Source organism: Toxorhynchites rutilus, chromosome 1 (genome assembly GCF_029784135.1).
Source record: "Toxorhynchites rutilus septentrionalis strain SRP chromosome 1, ASM2978413v1, whole genome shotgun sequence".
NCBI lineage: Eukaryota > Metazoa > Arthropoda > Insecta > Diptera > Culicidae > Toxorhynchites > Toxorhynchites rutilus.
The window spans coordinates 58,334,546-58,356,109 of record NC_073744.1 but is presented as its reverse complement, the minus strand read 5'-3'; the positions used below and the strand labels follow the sequence as shown (position 1 = coordinate 58,356,109).

At 37.2% G+C, this 21,564-nt stretch overlaps 1 protein-coding gene and 1 long non-coding RNA gene across 3 annotated transcripts in view; both read left to right on the top strand.

Annotated features, from left to right (window-relative positions):
- The window catches only part of LOC129777322 (uncharacterized), a 294,287-nt gene that overhangs the window by 237,785 nt on the left and 34,938 nt on the right, over positions 1-21,564 (top strand). The window lies entirely within an intron of this gene.
- The window catches only part of LOC129777309 (homeobox protein prospero), a 248,256-nt gene that overhangs the window by 199,936 nt on the left and 26,756 nt on the right, over positions 1-21,564 (top strand). The window contains exons 6-7 of one of the 2 annotated variants that reach the window (XM_055783543.1): positions 4,136-4,280; positions 4,352-21,564. The exon at positions 4,352-21,564 is cut by the window's right edge and continues 26,756 nt beyond it. In XM_055783543.1, the coding sequence (XP_055639518.1) occupies positions 4,136-4,280; positions 4,352-4,630 (424 nt within the window). In that variant the 3' untranslated portion in view covers positions 4,631-21,564. The remainder of the gene's footprint in view (positions 1-4,135; positions 4,281-4,351) is intronic. The other variant, XM_055783535.1, reaches the window with a different exon arrangement.

Sequence of the window (21,564 nt, the reverse complement as noted above, 5' to 3'; positions counted from 1 at the left end):
TGAAGGAACAAGACGGATTTTACATGAACATTAAACAACGAGACCCCTCCTTAGGTACTTCATTCATTATGAACACCATGTCTCATTTTGAATTAATATTTATGAACATTCGATTAAAGAAGAAGGAATAAACAAAAGAGTGGAGGAGAGAGTTAGATAGATTTTTATGTGTATCGTATGATCTTCCGGCACAGCCAGAACAATACGATGTCGTGAGCAGCTCATGGTCAACATGTACGTGAAGGTAGAGAGCGAACGACTGCGATTCCTACGACACAGTCAGCAGGGACGGCGTAAGGAAGAATACATTTTACAATTTCCTCGAATATTCTAGATCTGTCCACTGATCAACTACTCAACCGTATTCTGAAATCCGATAGAGTCAGAAATACTGAAATCCGCTGGACTCAAGTTCCATCGAGTTGTGCAAATATGGCAACTTTGCCACGTACGCCAACATTAAATTATAAATGGAAACTAGCTCTACCGTATCAAATATGTGTTCTGTGTTACAGAGTAACACATTCTCTGCAAGTGAGGAAAAATCCTGAATGGAAGTTGTGTCTGATAATGATTTTATGTAAGTCATAAATTCAAGGAAATTGATAGAAAAATTGTCAAATTAACGTCAATACGGTGTCTATTTGTATTTGAATACTTTGGATAATGTGTAAAGTGCGACACCAATCACTCGGCTACGAGAGCATGTTTTTTACATACATTGAATTACTAGAGAAAATGGATGTTTTATTTCGTCGGTGATCATCGTTTATAGCACTTCCTTCCTCTGTATGCCATAGACAGTGCCGAGAATTTTCACTTTCACGACATTCAAATAGGGTGAATCTCAGCCTTGTACTGATAACCTACAGCTCAAGCGAAAGTCGATGAAGTTGAAAAAAGACTATCAATGGATATCAGTGGATTGAACATCATCGTCAACATGTTATGAAGTTCATTTTTCTTTGCATCTTCATTTTCGTCTAGATATTCGAAACGTCGAAATTGAAGATCCAGTGAAGTGTTTTAGTGAAAATCAAATAATTAAAATTCAACGTCGACCGATTGGGAGTGAAATCGATTATCGGCAGTGAAAGGCCATTCATCACATAAAATTCTTGTTTTTTGCCGACTTCGGCATTGAAATGCTTAGTATAACTCTTGAACTATGTTTCATCTACTACCGATTGACCGGTATAATACGAGTGGAAGGGTTTCTTTAACAGCAGAAGTTGTAGTCGAAAATGGAGTTATTGAAGTGAAGTTAGACATAGAAAGTGTTAGAAACGAAGATCGTGAAGATCGTAAAAGAGAATAGAAAACGGAAACGGAAACCGAAAACGGAAACCGGAAAGAAAACGAAAAAGTAAACAGAAACGCTCAACGCTCAACACAAAACACTCAACGTAGGATTGGCCAATCTTGGATCGATATTCAGAAGACCGATTATTTCCTCTACGATTTCCGATTTTTTAAATCGATTCTTGTACTCCAAAAAATCGGGAAATTCGATCCTTTTTTTTTGATCTTTCCGATATTTTGTGGATCGCAGATTTTTTTTTTTGGGTAATTAGTTTTTCAGTGAACATTGATTTTAATCTCACCAAAACACAAAAATTTTGGTCGTAAATTTAGAAGAGACAGTTTTGTATGGTCAATGCCATCACATTCATTAGGCTGACAGTCAAAATTGCGACGATATTGGATGGTGACATAAGGTCCAGCCGAAACGTTCTTTTCAAGATGAATGCCCTGGGAAATACACTTTTTTGGACCTTCAAATGTGACACTGCTGAGAATCAAAATGATATGCTATTGATGTTTGAATAGGAATTTGAGACGTTTGTTCAAAGAAATTGGAAAAAATGCATTCGATTTTTCGAAGATCGGTTCAGCGAAGATCGATTCTTTGGAACCGATTTGATCGGTGAATCGATCTCTACGCCGTTTGGAAAATCGATTCGTCATGATCGATAGTTTTCTGAAGTTCGCCCAATCCTAACTTAAAACCTGGCGCTAAAAAAAACATTTCCGAACCAATGTTTTTTTTTCTAAGTATGGAAATAAAACTCGTTTTCAATATAAATTCACTGCAAGCGAAGAAGATCGCTCGAATTTCGTGATAATCACCTGAAATTTTTGACAGTAAGAAAGCTGCATGAATGCAGGTTTTTAGAAATTCATTCGTGTTGTTTTCAATCAATATACTAAACAAAATTCACGCGCCATAGACATGATCGAAATGAACTCTTGAGTTATTCTCATTATGGTAGATATGATGTTGTGTTTCAACAGAAGACAATTGCGGGGAAAAAGTTAATTGCATCATTTGTAAATAAATTTTGATAATTTGTGGCACTAGCCATAGACCCTATCTCCAAATATCCGTTTCATCGTAATCAAGTAGTGGACCGTCACCATACTCGGGTTCGGGAAGGCGACATAGAATGCTTGATTGCACTCATATTTCTGAATTGTTTCGCAACGAAATAGCGGTGCGACATTTTCCTTCAAGAGACACGAGCGTTTCACATTTTGACGTAGAACTACGTCTTTCATTAAGGGTGCCAAATCAGGAAACAGGTCACGTTTTTCTGAAATAAAGTTAACGTTAGTAACTATTTTTGCCGCGAACGGATTTAGACGATTTATATACCAAACGAATCGGAAATTCCCTAAGCTTTGTTTTTTATGCTATATATGACAATGCTCTTATGTGTAAACGGTTTACATCGATGAAAACTAGAAGCATTTCCATTTTCTCATACATTTGCTCTGCTTATTTGTGTGCTTCCCAACCCATGCCGTCAGCAACGAGCAACTTATCGGCGATCAACGAAAGGGAATGATTTAAAGTCACCGTGCACAAAGAAAAGAAGAAAGAGAAGAACGAAGGGGAATATTTGGCTGGAACATAAATATTGTATCTTGCTGGGGCAAACTTTCAGTATCGTTCTAGATACGAAGCAATGAACATCGCCTGTACTGTGGACGCGAACAAATTACTTACTCGCTAATGTCACAGGAATTGCAATCGTTACATCATTCTGGCGCCTTTCTGTTAAGGTTCTGAACTACACAGTTGTGTGGGGAATCATCAAACTAGGCTATCATCGGCTCACTAAGAAAATATTTGTTCTGGAATTTTGTGTGTGATTTGGTTTCGCATGACAGTAGCAAAACTATCTCCACCAAAGATGACAGCTAAGCTAATCGAGACCGTAAATAATAATAGAAAGGGCTTCTGTGGAGAAGAGCACAAAGCGGAGATAAGTGTGTGTGTGTAAAATAATATCCGAAGTTATTAACAAGCGACTTGAACAAAATAACAATGTAGTTCTACGCCAACAAAGTGTCTTGGACACAATCTCCTATATATTTTTTTATCGAATGACAATGCACATCCTCATTTCCGGCAGCATAAACATAAAGCACACTTTCGTTCAAATCATTCCATTCGTTCTATTTTATCGACCACATCCGAATAAGTTGATATTAGTTATTTTTCATTTATGCCAAATTTTATGCCAAGTGCTCGAAAAATCGTACAGGAACTTTAATAATTTATCATGACTTTAAAAAGCAACCATCTGTTAGGATTTTCTATTGACTACCACTTACTATCAATTTAATTCAATTTTTTACAATTTTATTGGGCAAAGAATTCGGTTTAAAGCCACTATGTGCGGAAAGTACATAATCTCACAGAACCTAACAAAAAACAAAACCTTATAAAATTCAAAGATGTGTAACTTTTCTACAGTATTACTTTGATAAAAGAACACAGATTGTGATGTAGGAAAAAATCATTGCATTGAACCTCCTACAGGAACAAAAATGTAGGTTTTGTCCAATGTTTTTGTTTCGCGTTTTTCCTTTTTTGTCATTTTCCGGAAAACGGAAGAACGAAAAAAAAAATAATTCTTGTAGATTGGGGTTTCGGTAATGTCAATAATTAAAATTTTTACTGCTTGAACGCTAATGGGTTGACAACCAAAACATTCACTTGAAATTATTTATATGGGAAAACAACGTTTGCTGGGTCAGCTAACCATTGATGATATATTTCCGAATGATTACGAAAAACTCGTTCAATGAAGCCCCTCTAATCGTTACCTATTCGGTCTCTCCGCAGGGAATTCTATTACATTCAGATGGAGAAGTACGCCCGGCAGGCGGTCAGCGAGGGAATGAAGAACGTGGACGACATCCACGTGGGTAACGACAGCGAAATCTACCGTGTTCTCAATCTGCACTACAATCGGAACAACCACATCGAGGTGAGTCGCTCACGCAAGCAAGCGAGAAAAAAAACACCACAATATTCTTCTCTATCCCCTTCCTCCACTAGTGGCAACAAGACTTCGGGGGAAAGGTGTCCAATAGTTCGCCGCGCCAAACTTATCCGTTTCTTTTCTCTCCCCCCCAATCCGATCTGACCAAATTGCAGGTGCCCCAAAATTTCCGATACGTTGTTGAGCAGACGCTGCGTGAGTTCTTCCGCGCGATACAGGGCGGCAAGGATACCGAACAGTCGTGGAAGAAATCGATTTACAAAATCATCTCCAGAATGGATGATCCCGTGCCGGAATATTTCAAATCCCCCAACTTTCTCGAACAGTTGGAGTAAGAGGCACACCACAGTAACCGCACCGCAAACAACAGAAACCGAGACAGCAGCTGCCAACACCCAGCAAACACCTGCAGAGAAAAAAAACACACCGAACAAGTAACCAAAAGATTCCGAGAAACCAAAACCAAACTAAATAATTAATTAAAAAAGATAAACAAAAAGTTACTTTATTAATTATAAATTTAAAGCAAATTATACAAAATTGTTATCTAAACAAATTTAAAGCGAAAAGAAATTTAATTTAGAGATGAAAGTAACGCAAGGTATAAATATATTGTTTAAAAACAAAAACGAAAACACAAAAACAAAAAAGGCTAACAAGCGAAGCAAACATAACAAAACAAGTAAGAAGTAACAACATTTGTGGTTCCTATAATGTAGTGTGCTTACGTCCAAGAAACAAAGCAACTGCAGTAGAAAGTAAACAAAACAGCAGTGAAGAAATCAAGAAACAAAACAAACAAACAAACAAAAAAAACAAGTACTTATAGACGATATACTCGCGTTTAGGCCTTCATTTCCGAAATTATAAGAACACAAAATCACTCTCAGCAGCAACAGCAACAGCAACAAAATTTTATTCGACGAAAATTCAGCCATATAGCAAAAAAAAACAAGTGAAGTCACGAGTAGATTTAACGGGCGAAGAAGAAACCGGAAACCTCAAAATTTAAGCTAATGTGAAAACAAAAAAACTAAATTTAATCCAAATGTTTGACATTTAAAAGAAGAAGAAAAAAACAAACCTCAAAAGCGAAGACAAGCGGAGATTATCATCAACTCGTGGAACAAGTTATGGATCACCCATTCGACGACGTTATTATGGAGACAGGGATGGAATGTATGACGGGGAACATATAAGAGGGGAAAGACAACACCAAGTGAGAGCATGCTGCAGTGATTGCGTAAGACGTGCATTTTAAGGAAGTAAACTGTATTGCAACTGACAAAAGAAAAAAGAAAAGTTTTCGAAAACAATCAAGTACCGTAGAAGTTTAAGACGATGAGCGTTCGGAAAAAAAACCTTGTGAAAATGGATAAAAATATTGTAATTACTAAAGTTTTCCGCTTCCGTCATGTCCACATGTCCAAGCGGAATGAAAAACTGTTATTTATCCTTTTTCGTCGTGAACTGATTAGTTTGTATGCCTTCGGTTCTATCTTTCCACCTTAGTTGCACCTTAAAAAAAAACGTTAGGTCACATAGCATGTGTATACTTATTTAATCGAACAAAAATTCAAGAAAGTATAAAAACTTTGGAAACGAGGCGAACCTAGCTTTAGATTAAAAAAACTAAATTTGTAATAGGGGCGGTCTCTTTCCCGAACAGCAATGCACCAAAGGGACAGCATTTTGTCACGACACCGCTCTGGTTTGTTACGCAGATTGCGATGCCGGCTAATAGGTTAACTAAGGAATTTGTTTATCTTGTATATACTATCACTATTTATTATTTCCAGATGTAATAAATTATTGTTTATTTTTATTGTACAAAATTATTATCTAAATTCTAAAAGAAAAAAAAACTATGAAAAGAAACAAAAAGAAAGTTACTCGACTTAGAGCGAAGTTGAACTGTTTAGGTAGCTAAATTTGTTTTCGTTTTCGGTACACTATTTTGGCGACGTTAGGAAAAAAAAATTAAGAAAGTATGAAGCTTTCGAATGTTTGGATGCTTTTTTGATGTGACGAATTTCGGCCTCGATGCGATGGTGAGAAAAACATGTTCCTCGCCGGGCATTGCAGCTGCGTAACATGGCTGGTGAAATGGTGACCCTTTTGGCTGCGGATCCGGGGAGATATGTACACGCATTCAGAACTAGCAATGCGTTGTTGAAACCACCAAAACTGTTTCGGTAAAGACAAAACAAATTGTAGATAGCTATGTCTGTGAACAGCAATCTGTTTCTAATCTGAACCCAAAAAAAATACCCACACTAAGACGTATAAATTGAATATGAGGTAACTATTTGAAGAAAACAACTCTAAAATTGTACATTTTTGACGTGCTAAAGTCTTTCAGCCTGTCCTTGCGGTAGGCTGTCCCATTCCGATAATGTTAGGGTGGTATTGTTTAGCCAATAAGTAACTATGATTATTTCCACCAATTATTTGCGGGCGCATTTTTCTCCCGGTTCCACCATTTATGAGAATGAGTGAAATTGAAGCCTCGGCCGGCGGAGAATCTTTCGGAATTTAGCACACACGCATCATAAATTTTAGGCAAATTTTCCACTGTAAAAATACAAGCAATAGAACTAGATGTATATCGAATGTTGGCGAAGATTGCGTCCGCGCGGCGCGCAGGACAACGTTTCACTTCCTCTGGAGGTGGTCGGAGCCTTGATTTGTGTGCGCCCGAGGAGATTTAAATTATACCAAAGTCAATCAAAGTCAAACCTTTTCGAGGTGTATTTATTTCGCCCTCGATTCGCAGACTCCTTACGATATCCTTTCGTTGACGCTAGGCAAAGGAGTGGGAAATCGTTATGAGGACTGTATCATTTTTCAGTGGCGAAATTATTATCTGCTCACAATGAAAAAAAAACTGAAGAAGACATTATCAGGTATGCGCGGGATGTATTCTTTAAAAGTTAGAACGAGTTGTAAGGTACCTGGTAGTAAGTGGTAGCAAGCCAGTCTACCGCAAAGTTTGTTTGTATTGCACTAGAGAAGCTTAGCAGGATGATAGAGTGAACCAAATTATACATTTAAAAATGTTTTATGGTGAGTTTCCTAGTCTTATGTAATTTAGTTTAACGCGTCTGGAAAGAAAAAAAGACATGCTGCGGTAAGAAATTCTATTCAATCTAAAACATTTTCTAAATGGTTCAATCAGTACTGTTTTAAAATTGAAATTTTGTGTAAAAATTAGCGAGTAATTTATTGGTAAGAACTTATTTGGAGAGACGGACATGTATAATGATTTATTTAATGGAAAAGAAGCAAGATCAGATGATTAGTTATTTTTGTAACTGAATTATAAATATCTATTATTATTGACACTAATGGAAAATGTACAAAAAATAATAAAATTTAATCGTATGAAAAGTTATCCATCAAAATTTGTATGATTTCCGAAATCTAATTGGCAAAACTTATTCGGCCGTTTCGTTCGTTAACAAATTGATTCTGTTAGTTCTGAAAACCCGTTCTGTTGACATTTTGTGTTCGCTCTAAACCATAACAAAAACCACAAAAAAAAACTTATAGTATATTTATATCATGCCTTCAAAATTTTAAACGACAATGTAACTGAAATTGTGATATTAAAATATAGATCCCCGCCGATCGGAGTCCGGAGATAAAACCCGTCGCCAGCTCCTTCCGATGGGAACACTACCCGGTGAAATCGGAATTGGTGGACGCAGCAAGCGTCCACTCTGAGGTTCCTATAGGTTAAGCAAAGTACCCCCGCCATCTGTGTGTGCGATTCCGGCCCCGGGAGGGATGCGCTCGCGGAATGCGGCCATTCCCTCCCAGTGCCGGTAGTGCGTCAAACAGGGGGTCTTTCCGCCATTGGGTTCCCCAACGGCGGTTGGAGTTTGAATGCCCGGGCTCCGACGACAACGACTCGAGCGGGAATAGTAAAAAATTAAGGAAAATTAAACTTTCGACATGACAACATTTTTGGATACTTTAAGGCAAACTTCGAAACAACATTTTGGGCGATTGACATGCTTGATATTATGTGTTTCGGTGGTTTATGTAAAAAAAAACAAATCTCTTTCGGCATAACTGAGCAAGGCAAATATGGTTTTCATTGTGGTTTAATATACTTTGTTATCATTTAGTGAGATCCTACACAGCGCTCAGTATTTGCGGCGCACAAACTCAATCCACGCGGCCTTGGAGGTCTGTGTGGCTCCGTTACGCAAGGGCAACCTGCCACATCCGCTTTCGAAACACAACCGACGCCTCCGGAAGCCGTTCCGCAGCGCTTCGAGACCCAGTGACCTCCAGCACACACATCAAACAAACACAGCAGCATAAATGAAAATAGATAAGGCATTAGTTTATAAGCAACTCTCAACATACAGAAAATACAATATAAATGGTAGTGTTACATTATATTTCATTATTCAAGCCAAGATATATCTTACTCTTATAATCAGTGTGTTTTAAACAATAGTATTGCAAGCAAACAAACAATAGCCTACTCTCATCGTAAACAATAATCAACCAATAGTAAAGCAGAATTTGAATTATACCACAACTGAGTCACCGGGTCCGAAGGAGCACACTTATTTTGGACGCTGCGCTACGGATCAAACCCATGCGTTCAGCCAAATTTCGCCAGAGTTGGCGAGAGATTTGAACACAGACACCCCAACGTTTCCAATCCCAAAAGCAGTAAGGTCTACACCTACACCTGCGCACCAAAGTCCAACACGGCAGGGCTTATCAATTGCGGGGGGCTTACGAGGACTCTCCGCTAGAAGTGGCACACCCTGCTGCAGGGTACAGCCGGTGTCCAGCTCCATCGGGACTCTCGCTCGCTGACCGCTCAACACTGATGTGCCCGTAGACGGAAGAGACGATCCGCGCGCCATCAATGCTGGCTGGCTAAGGCAGAAGTTGTGGAATTCTGTGGTTTTGCGCGATTTTCATCACGGTCCATAACTTTCTAATCCCAAATATTACCATCCTGGGGCGCCATCTCGGTGCCGTTGGACCACATGCCGGGTGCCCGCTAGAGTGACCGTCCTCGACCTTCCCCCCTAACGAAGCCCCCAGACTGTCGTACTTTGAAGCAATCCGTGTGTATACAGTAGACCTTTGCAGGAAACGTTCTTGAAGCGGTCCGCCCGGCCTCCCCCATCACTAGAAACGAGTGCGCCCGTTTCAGTCATGCGCGGTGAACATCGCCGGAGATGAGATCGATTCGGAGTAGCGGTATTTGCGAGAACCGAGGTTTTTTTTCCGGTGGCACTGAGTGGACTGACCATGATGCACTTGCGTAAACGGAGGGAACCTCACGGTCACGGTCGTGGATTGATGCTGTGCTGCACTGATTAAGCGATGTGGATTCGGATTCATTATTAACATCCAAAAACGTATTTTTTGTTGTGTAACAAATATTTTTTTTAGTATTATAAACCTGCATGAATTTACTCCTAATTGGCGAAATTATCCTCTCAATTGGCGAAATTATCAATGATAGGTAAGTGTCCGGAAGATTTGTATTACATTCATATAAACATATAAACAGTATATTTTCAAATTCATTCCTCTCGCAAAAATTCCAGCAGCAGCTAATTATTGTGTTACTTTGGAATAAACAAAAACTCATCATTTGTTTTTTGTACAACCCTGTTACGGTCACGAAAGCGAACACGCGAAGCGTAACGCATGCTAACGCAGTCAGGCACCGAAGCGCTGTGCAAACGTTGGCATAACTTCAGGAGAACACAACGTAACATTTCGAATGGTCGGAAACCCTTATGTATATTTGGGGAAAAAACAAAATTACAATAGTTATGATGAAAAGATGAAATAAAAACAATTTCACCTACAGTCTTCGGTCCGACGGTTTGCGTTAGGATGGTTTGATATTATGATAATAAGATACAAGAAGAGCAGATATTTTAACAGACGGCTGACGGCCACAAATCCTTACTCGAGTTCAATTACGACAGAGGCGGAAAGCCGCCCGCGATGAGCTATTTTTATTTGAGCAGCTGTATACAGAAAAAAAATATGTGAAACTACCCACAAATTGAAACGACAATGTATTAAAGAATATACTTAAAACCAATAAGAAAAAAAAAACAAACGGAAGCACCCATAATGTACACACCAAATACAGATACAAACAAAATGATTTGCAGATGAAGCTAACGCGCTTATGATATAGTTTTCAATGTTAGTTTCCAATACGCCAGCGCGGGTACAAATCCGCCATGGGTTTCGATCCTGACCCGAGCTTTGAATTGAGACAACAATAGAATGGAACTTTACTTAATATTTCAAACCATGAACGGTATCGTTTTTCTTTGAATGTCACCGATTGACATTTGTTTACCGCCGATACGCTTCCACTTGGAACCACTTTAAACCAGGTGAAACGAAAACAAGCACCTGTGAAATCTTTGCAAGGCCCAGTCGGAAGTAATTTTATCTTGATAGAGTCATCCTCGGTTGCAACATTCGCACGGTGTCTCGAGAGGGCACCCATCCAATTTTCACCATCGATAGTCGATCGATCGAAACCTGTGGCGCCAACGTTGTGCGATTTTTGTTAGCTTTGGAAACCTCTCTGGTTGAAAAAAAAAAGAATATTGTAATAATTTACAGAGATCGTAATCAGTCAAAACAAACATGCAAAAAAAAAATGAAATGTCGCTCAATAGAATTCAATCGAATCAAAAAGCAAACGCAATACAGTTTACAATTTCTAAGCAGAAGCAACAGTGAGAACACAATTCCATCAATAGAACTAAATACACTATAATAGGCAGATACCAAACCACAAAGAAGATCAAAGAGAAAGAACAATTTATTGATAAAATGACTTCTTTTTGAACAGTTTTAGAACCACTTTGGAGAAATGTTTGGCGTCACAAGTTACAAACTTATTTTCGTATGATAAACAATCGTTGGAAGAAACCATATTTGGGTTGTAATAGTATTAATGATTATTATTATCGGGATTAGAAAAAAACATCAATTTGAGAACATATGCAACGGCATTTTTCAGCATAAAATATTACCGAACAGAACGAACACATCCAACACAATAGGATCGCAGAATGAGGCACATTCTGCTAAGCAGCAAAACTGGACTAGACTAACGGAAATACACCCCGTGAAAACCACACTCAGGGAATAATGCTCTAACCATTCGAGATCTTCATATACCACCGAACCGATGTTTTAATTTTGACAGATTCAACCAGTGAAAATAAATACTAACCTTTCATTATCATAACAAACTCAAATTCAATTAAATAGCCGAAATAAAACATATATAACCAGTATTTGTATTTACAGTAAAACACAAGAAACATTGTATAAAGACAAGCTAACTTCCCCTAACCGCCAATTCTATAAGCAGATAGATGAAAACGAGAGATAAAAAGCCCCACTCAACTCTACACAAACCCACGACGTTCGTAATTGTTGAAAATCAATCACTGTTGAACCCCTGCCTACAGCAGGGCAGACAAACGCAAGAGGAAAATTTCATGAAATCTCGCAAATCAATAAATGAAAACTTTTTTCTAACTTTCTAGCAGGGAGAAGCAGCAGCGAAAGCGCTACGAAAACTGTCAGGTTGACGTACGCAAATACCAAGCAAACGAACAACAACAGCAAACAAAAAAAAAACCGAACTAACTGCGACATATAAATCGACCATCACATCAGCAGCAGTCACATCAAACGGCAGAAAGTTGGAAAAGTGGAAGAAGTCTTTCAGTTTCGATCAGTTTTTAACGTTTAAGTTCAAAAGTGAAAAATTGCAAGCAGCATCCCAATGCGAAGCGCAAATTGGCGAAGAGCTGCTTGATTTTCCGAAAAGGGCAGAGAGTTAGACCAGCAAATGTGCAAAAACCAAACGAAGAGATCACCACGAAACAGAATAGAAAAATTAATGCACGAATGAAGTACGCCAAATTTAATACAGTTAATGAAATCCAAAACAAAAAATGGAATATTCAGAATCGTAGAAAATTTCAATCGGCAAAGGACTGACAATTGGACAAGCATCACGCAAAAAATAAACCAACAAACGATTGTTTGTTTACAATATGACAACGAAATGCATTGGAAATCCACTGACAAAATTGTACAATGTGAGCACCGGAAAACAAATCTATTTCATTGCAAATTGGCCTTCCGAACGTTAGCAAAATCAATACAAAATTTGATCATGATCTTTACCGATGTTTGGCGCATTCATCACGGCATTTGAACTCTCAACGATAGAGCTATATGAAAAATTTGGTGAGAAATTTAGAGGACAAAAACAGTTGAATTAATATTCAAGTAAATAAAATGCTATAAAAAATACAAAAAAAAACAAAAAAAAAATCTGTATAAATTTTTCAAAGTATTCAAAATGATATTTTAATTATTCGAAATATGGATGATTTATCAATTACCTTCTATTTTACCGTTCTAATATGTAAGTTGAAAATTGAAAAAAAAAATTATCAGATAAAAATTGTAATATTAAAAATCTCCGCGACCCGGTAATCGCTGACAATGAACTGAGATGTCACAACGTGCAAACCGGCACGGTGTCCTCCTTGAGGGGAGCGGAAACCAGCATTTTGCTTCTGACCCACCCATTTCCGGTTCACGCGCTAGTAGGGACGCCTGGTTACCCGTAATCGCTTGGGACCGGCCCCTAGCGGCTGTGACGTATGGAAATAATGCTGGGAGGTATAACTGCTGTGGGGTTCGTTCTCTGGACGCCTGCAAACGGAGCAAGTTCGCTGCTTTCATATTCAGCAATCGGAGTGTCGATGTGTCAGCGATTGGTGGGCTCGAAAACTCATACACATACACATTTAATGAAGACAACAAAAAAGATACATTTAAATACAATTTCAAATTGAAACCAAATAAAAATCTGATCACAAAAATTAACGCAAAGAACGAAGAGCAAATTCAAAAGAGAACAAAAAAACGAAATCAATCGTTTCTTGAACACACAAAGAAAACTTGGAACCGAAAGGTTACTTTTGTTTCAAAGGAAGTGTTACGTAGGAGAAGAAAAAAAACACTTGAGGAAAATCGTTTGGCAAATCACTTTTCAAACAGTCTGGCTATAAGTAATGGAATAAAACAATACAAAAACAACACAGTCAAGAACATCCTGAAAATTGAGATTTCAGCTCGGCAAAGCTAGCGATCTCGACTCGAAAATATAAACAAAACCAAAACAAACAAAAAGAAAGCAAAAATATTTCTGTTTAGTTGAAAGACAGGATAAACCGGATCAATGTGTAACATCAAGATTTTTCTTTTGTTTCTTCATATTTATTTTCACTTCAAACAGTGCATACAAACAATCATTTCGTGTCGAATGTGGTAAACCATCACTATCATTTGAACGGATGTTTTGTTCATATCAAACTGTCTTTTCTTTGGCAGAATCAATGTCATTTTGAGTTATCTGAACGCTATGATTGGAAGTTCTTACAGATAACAGTTTCCGTTCATCTACAATAGAATTTTATACAGATTGCTGAGCAGATTCGTGTCGGTTCCGTAAATCAAAATTCTGGCTCGAAACAAACTCATCACAAGCATGTTCAGTGTAAAAATTGAATAATTTGGCAGACGAAAAATGCATCGGCGAATCTGCTCAGAGTATATAAAATACACTGGAATAATTTCTCATCGTTAAACGAACAGCAAATTTTTCATTTCCAGTTGAGTAACCATCCTTAGTTTTAGCAAAACGAAAGTGTATGAAAAAATAAACCTAATAATTACCAGTCACACATTGGAAATTTTTCAGAAATTTCACAGTGTTTACAAACAATGCGAATATAAACCAATTCTTACTCAAAAACGCCGCAAAATTCCAAATTTGTTGACAACATCAAGCAAATTTCAGCGACATAGCAAATAGTTATGAAAATAACCATCAAATCTTATCACGGAAGGAATGAAGTATACCAACATCAGAAGGTCAGACAGACACTGGCAACATCTGGAAAAGGAAAATAACATAACAGTAAAACTAACAAATTTTCACTCCTATTTTTTGCAATAGTAAAAAATATATTCTCATTCAACTCGCAGCACCCTTCAGCTGCAGCTACTGGATGGTAATATATTGAACAAAGTTTTTAGTTTGCAATAGAAACCGGAAAATTACGGCTAGACCTATCGGACATCTCTGGTTCACCGTCAGTGAGCTGGCGTGTGAACCATGGTCGATCGTTTTGGTCGTATGATTTAAAGACAATACTAATGACAATTTTATTTCTCATAGTTTTTCACTCAAACCAACAGCAACAACAACAACAACAACATCAGCAACAACAAACCTACAACAGAATCAATTCAAAAAAAAATTGAACACGACTAACAACATCTAGTCTCGAGAATTGAAAAACGACCATTGAATTGAGAAACTAAAAACAGAAAAGCAACGACCACCACGGATTCATTAAGACGAAGAAAGTTTTTAAAGTTTTTCCATTTAATTTGCAATAGACATAACCAAACCAAACGGAGTGATATTTCTAGTCTCGAGTGTCCGCAAATATCCCGCCTTCTCCAAATTTGAAACTGACAGTGTTGTGCTCGGTGTCAACCCTGGGCATACCTTCCCTCACGCTCCGGAGCGCAGAATTGATATGTTTTGTAATCAGTGTAATAAACTTGTACATATGGACATCGATTGAAAAGCGCCTTCCGGGGTTAGAACCGTCCTTCTAGTGAATACTTATGATATCCCCGCCCCCCTGTGAATGCCTGGACTGGACAGATGCCAGACTAGCGGTATCACTCCCAGTGAAGAAACAACACAGAATGAACGCAAAACTGAAATAAACCGGAATAATTTAAAGTACAACACAACCATTTTTTAATAATAATATATTAAACTAACATGAGCAAACAATAGTAATTAATGAAACAAGATGATATATTTATATTTTTATACAAATCTTATTAATGACAAAATCATGCAACCATAAAAAACAGTATTTAAGCCAAAACAATAACAAAACGAAAACCAAATTCCAGCAAAAGAAAAAAATAAAACTCAAATCAAACCGAAAGCGAAACACCGGAGAGCAGGACGAGGAGTAACGGAATGATTGAGCAAGAACAAACACACACAGATATATAGTCGTTTATATATTGAAAATCTTAATCAGTAAATTTACCATTAAGCATCCTTGTTTGAAACATTTATCTTTTCCAAAAAAAAAACAACAAAGCAAGAAACAACATAATGAAAAAAATAGAAATATGCGCGAACAATGACGACGAAACAACAAATTGCAGCTTACAGCCGATAAGCGACAAAAAAATCAGCAAAACTGAAAAGTAAAAAATATAACACAAAGCGAAAAAAAAGCAACACATAAATCCATTTCTTAAGGAAACCAAGAGGAAACACTCAGCAGACTGTTAAAAATGTGATCAGATATATATTATATATTAATGAAGTAATTAATTAGACGAAAAAAAGGGTATATTTAATGAAATACAGAGCATTAAATATCTTACACATAAAATTTCACGTTATAGGAAACGAACGAGAGAAAGGTAAGAAGGAGACAAAACAAAACAAAAAAAAAGACGTGAACACGTGACAAGAGCAGAAGAGTAAAACATAGGCTACGTATTCATTGGGGCGAACCTTTCCGCAGGGAAGAACAGCTGGATGAATAGTAAACACAAAGTATATTTTACTTTTTCTTGTTCTTTTTTTACAAATATTTGCGAATATTCGCTGTTTAATATTGAAATTTTATATACAAAATGTTTTTATATATACACACCAAATTACAGAAGCACACGCAGAAACAAGAAAGTGAAAAGAATAACAAAAATATGGAAACCAAACTCTAAGTGAAAGCATAACAAAAAAAAAATATTTATATCATAAGCCAATAAGTAAATGGGAGTACCGAGAAAAACAAATCGATAAACTACCGAGACAAATATATATTTATACAAGAACTAATAAGTTTACACGATAGCGCAATAGAACAAAATTGTTGAAAACAATATGAAAAATTTGTATTGCGTTCAGCCACTGGTGCCGTTGCCATTATTCGGATTAATTGATTTATGCCAGACAACACCAAAAAAGTGAATCTAAAGAAACCAAAAACCTCACCCCCCTCCAGTTGCTGCACCGAGATACAAAGTTTTCATATCATACAAAAAAACAAACCGGATTCAGTTCTTATTACGCCAGTTCCGTTGAAATAGTCTCTGTACGTTTTGGCGTGTGGTGGCCTTTCCCGAGGGGTAATCTATGCTGCTGGAGTGTTCAGGGCTGGCGTGAGATGTGATACAAGCCAAAAGTTGTGATCGAAATGCGGAGAAAAATATCACAGTTCGGTACGAGTCTCACCAGCTTTGGCCACCGTCGGATCTGCCGTATCCGTATTACGGCGTGTCCGACGGTGGCCGAAACGCAATCGAATACACCGATTCTTCACTGTTCGACTTCACAGTGAGGCGGAGTAGATTGGCCCGGAATGATTTTGTTGGTAGTGATCAGTTTCGATGAATGATCCATTTTTGTATTACTCAAATATCGCAGCAATTCGCACCGCTAACAATGTTCGACAGCTCAGTACGAAAATATTCCACCAAAACACTTCAATTGAATATGCTTTTGCCGTGTTGTGACATCGGCGAAATCTGTCATAATAAATAATTTGAATCTTGAACAATATAATAGAGACTGTTACAGTACATACACAGTTTTATATCTTACGACAACCCAATGAGAAATTAAACGAAAATATTTTTGATACTTTTACATGTGAGATCGCGACATTTTGGGTTACTCTTTGGAGGGTAAACTGTACTGGGTACTGGAAAAATAAGAAACATCGGTAATCCATTTTGACTGATTTTTTTTGAAAATATTGATTCAAAGGCATTATTTCTCAAGTAAACAAGCTAAAAAGACGTTTTCCAAATTGCATATCAATTTTCATATCTACCAGAATGTTAATGAGTTAACCTATAACAATCTCATCTTCATGCTAAATAAAACTTATTCATTGAAAATTCACATGCGAGATGCTGGGTAAACACAATTGAAGTAATAATTCAAACAACCACGTTGCTGAAAAATTTCTTTTCAGTAAATTCAACAAATATTTCTATATTGATCATTCCGCATCATTCTGAGCAAATAACCGCCCCAAATGTGTACTAACAGTGTATCTGTGTTCATCAATTTTTTTGAAACTAAAGTGACCTAAAATCGATCTGCCCGTCATCAAATACTTTTCCATTCAGTATGCAAACCCCCGAAAAGCAAATCTACAGCAAATGAGACGTACAGAGGAGAAAAACAGGGATGTTATCTTATGATTTTCCAGTCGTGGATATTAACCACAATTGAGAGTAACAAATATCAACACACTTCCCTGGGGAGTGAAATGTTTGTGATAATAAACAGCTAGGATAGTGAAAACCATCGCGCCTGGTAATATCGTTGATATTACGTTACAGAGAGGTCGCCAACACCAACCACCTTCGATAAGGTGCAAGCAAAATACAAAAACAAAGATTTAACACACATCGTTTTAGTTACAGTTAATCAACTACAAATTACGTCTTAGTTCATACAAAATGGAAAGCAACACCGGAAGCGCCCCCGGTAGTCCACCATCACAAGGGTCGTTTCCTATGGATCTTCGACAGAAGTTGTCCCCCTGAAGTTAGGAATCGTTTTGATCGATCGACGACAGCAGAATAACATCGCTGAGACCATGAAGGCGCCAGCCGTCATCCTGGGCGCGAGGAACAGTTTTGACACATTCAATCAGGAAACAAAGCAAAAACAAAACAATAAATCCTACAACGAAACGTACGGACATCAACAACAATTTCTTGTCTCTGCCGCAGAGAGCCTCTAGCATGAGTAGGACTTCTGCGCCATGCCGTGCTAGACCGGACGAAAAAATAAAAAACGAAAAAGGTAATTGGTGTTTTTCGAGTGATCCTACCAATCGAGAACAGAGAAGTTTACCATGGATTGTAACAAGTAAACAAAAGACGGAGCTCTCGACACGCACATAACAACATGTCGTGGAATCAAGATCAAACCCACGCCCGTAATTGGTAGTTTCAACGAGAAGCAAAAGGACTTAAAACGTGAATAAGTAATAAAATTTAATATTCGGCGATATTCAGTTCGGTAGCGGCGAATAATGGTTTGTTTTCGCAGAACATAAATAGCATGCCTGTCTCATACACAATATGCAATCCGATGAAATTTTTCTACTACCATATGACTTTCTTGATAACACCTAATTGAATTCACGCTGCACTATGAAACAATTATTAGCAAACTTCTATGATGTGAATTGCTCCACGGAACTGAATGTCTGAGGTCAAACAATTCGATACACATTAAATGTGAGGCAATTCTTCATACGTTCAATAGTATAATAAATTTCAAGAGAACCAGTTCAAAAAAATGACATATGACATCTGCAGTGGCGTAGCGTACGGGAGCGCGGGAGACGGTGAGTGACAACCACGACGTTAAGTTAGAAAAAAAACCTTCAAATTTTAAATGAACATCACGCGTCAGTGATTGATGATATTATCCGGTGAAAACGTACAAGGGTTTGTGCCTAAGGGCATGAACAATAGATCAACGAAGGACTGTGATAGTTCGAAAAATGTTTTTGAATTCAATTCTTCTTTTAATTGTTCAGAAATTCATAGATTTTACTAATCATATACTCCAAATGGTGACTCTGAAAAGAGTCATTTGTTGCATGGATTAGTATTCTACAAACGAGTTTGAAGGGAAAATGAAGGGGGAATGAAAACGTAGTCCTACTTCAAAAAAATTCACCATGGTCCATGCAAAAGATTCTGTCTAGAGTTTTTTTTCGATTTGGATGGAAAAAGGCTGCTAATTTAAGTAACGATCCTTTACGACCTGGAGAGTAACAATTGAAATTTCATGAAGTGCATTTCACAATCGTTTGACGATAGCTTGAATAATAGATAGAGTGCACGAATTCCTTCTAATAGCAGTCCATGAAACAGTCTGATCGGAAAGACTATTCGGTTGCTCCGACCATTGATGGAAATGGCCGATCCTTCGGTTGGAGGAGGCCTCGATGTTAATAGCTCAGGAATTTGATAAATCCGGTACTTTGGTCTTGAGAAAGACCGTTTGGATACAGCTTACACTGGAAAAAGAAAATACTTTGGAAAATCAAAACACACTGGAATACTAACTTAATAACGGATAGTTTAGTCACATACATACATTGGATGTGAAACGAATAATACACTGGATAGAAAAAAACAGAGGAACAGAGCTCGAAGTAGAAATTTTTAGGCGATTTTCGAAATACTGTAACTTCGTGAAAACTCAAGGCATGGAGATGGGATGAACATAATTTTAATAGCTTTTGTAGCTTTCATGTTTAGGAATATTTTACGAAAGTATATTTATCTTGGTGTGTGTAGATGTAGTGGACAAAAATATCGGGAAGAAACTAACAATCGATTTCGTTCCGTTTTTTTAAGATTTTGTGGACTAACATATTTTTTTGTCAGCTAAATCCATTTAACCTCATCAACCAACTTTCATTGGGAAGCCTATAACTTTCCTATAGGACCTTTCACTACAGAAATATTTTTGTTTTAATGAAAACGTTCTGTTCGTGTTATGATTGATTCAATAAATAAAAATCGCACCGCAAATAGATAAACAGAAAACTAAACTAAATTATGTACAAGAATAATTGGTTACTTTGACGAAAAACAAAATTTTGAATTTTTTACATCGTTTTCAAAAACGTGCTAAAAACAGGATTTTTAAAGTATTTTAAAAATTCTGCTGTAGTTCTGCAAATATTGCAGTAAGTTCTGATATTTGCAGGCAAATTTCTTGACGAGTGTATCCTCTAAGCCCATGTGAACGTTTCATTTGAAAAAAAAAAGAAGTTTTTCTAGCTGATCCATCAAAGTTTGGAGTTAATTAGAGGAGCACTTTATCGCAAATTATACCAGAAATACAAAATTCTATGCGTACCATCGAAATGAACGATTTACAACTTTCGTTCCTCCACTATTCCTAAACTTGAAAATTTAAGCTTTAAAATGATGTACATCCTATCCCCATAGTTTGATTTCACAGCATTTATAGCATTTTCAAAAACCACCTAAAAATTTTTACTTCGCACTCTGTTTCTCGAATTGTTCTGTCTAGTGAAAAATGGGAATTGTGAGACTTCCAACGCTTCCAAATTTTGAGGTTAGTTTGAAGCTGTTACTAACGGTTTGCGTTTTTATGGTATCTCCTCAAAAAGGCTCTTCAAAGTTACAATTAATTAAAAATTGTCTGCAGTCAACGATTGGTTAGACATATGTGACACTCCGACTTGAACTTCGATCGAGCTAGAGGTCCGGCGAGGAATTCTCCGTCTGGCTCACAAAAGTCAGATAGATTGGAACAATGTAAAGACCGAGGACTTTCCTTAAAATCATTTTCTTGCTGTCGAACCAATGAGTGCGGCGCGAATCAAACGGAAAATTGATAAATAATCTGGCTTTATAGTCAATTGAAAGTGAATGAACTAATGCCACATTGATTTTTGATTTTTTGTTAAGAAAATTTACTGCTTTTAAGGCGAGAAACGTGAAGGCATTATGTTCCCTTCATCTACTATTGAATAAATAAATTTCTGGGTTCGATAAATTTGATTTTCCATTGAAAACCGAAACAAACACTTGATAACAAGGTTTGATTGTAAGGGGTGGCACCTAAGACAACCGCCTCGGGTAACACCCGGTCACGCTACGCCACTTGTCATCTGCATTTACTATTTTTTTCCAAACCAATCTTCAAACATCCCCAATTTTGAAAGTTTTGAAGGTATTGAAAATATTGTGGAAACTCTAGAATTGGTTTTATCTAGCTCATTATAAAAACACTATTAATGGTCCATTCGCAAAAATTCTTATACGATCATACTTCAACCTACATGGCTTATGGATTGTCAGATTTAGAAGAAAAAATCAGCATTCTTGAAGCATTCACTATGAATCTCAAAAACATGTGAACTTGAGGTGTTATGTGTGATATGAACTGTTTGACTAAATAAACCAATTTCATCCCCCATTTTTATTCCGGTTACATACAGGTGGCAAAAAAAACTATTAAGACATCTGCATTTATCAGTACTTCCAAACTAATCTAATATCCAAATACCACCTTCAAATCACCGCGAATTTTTAA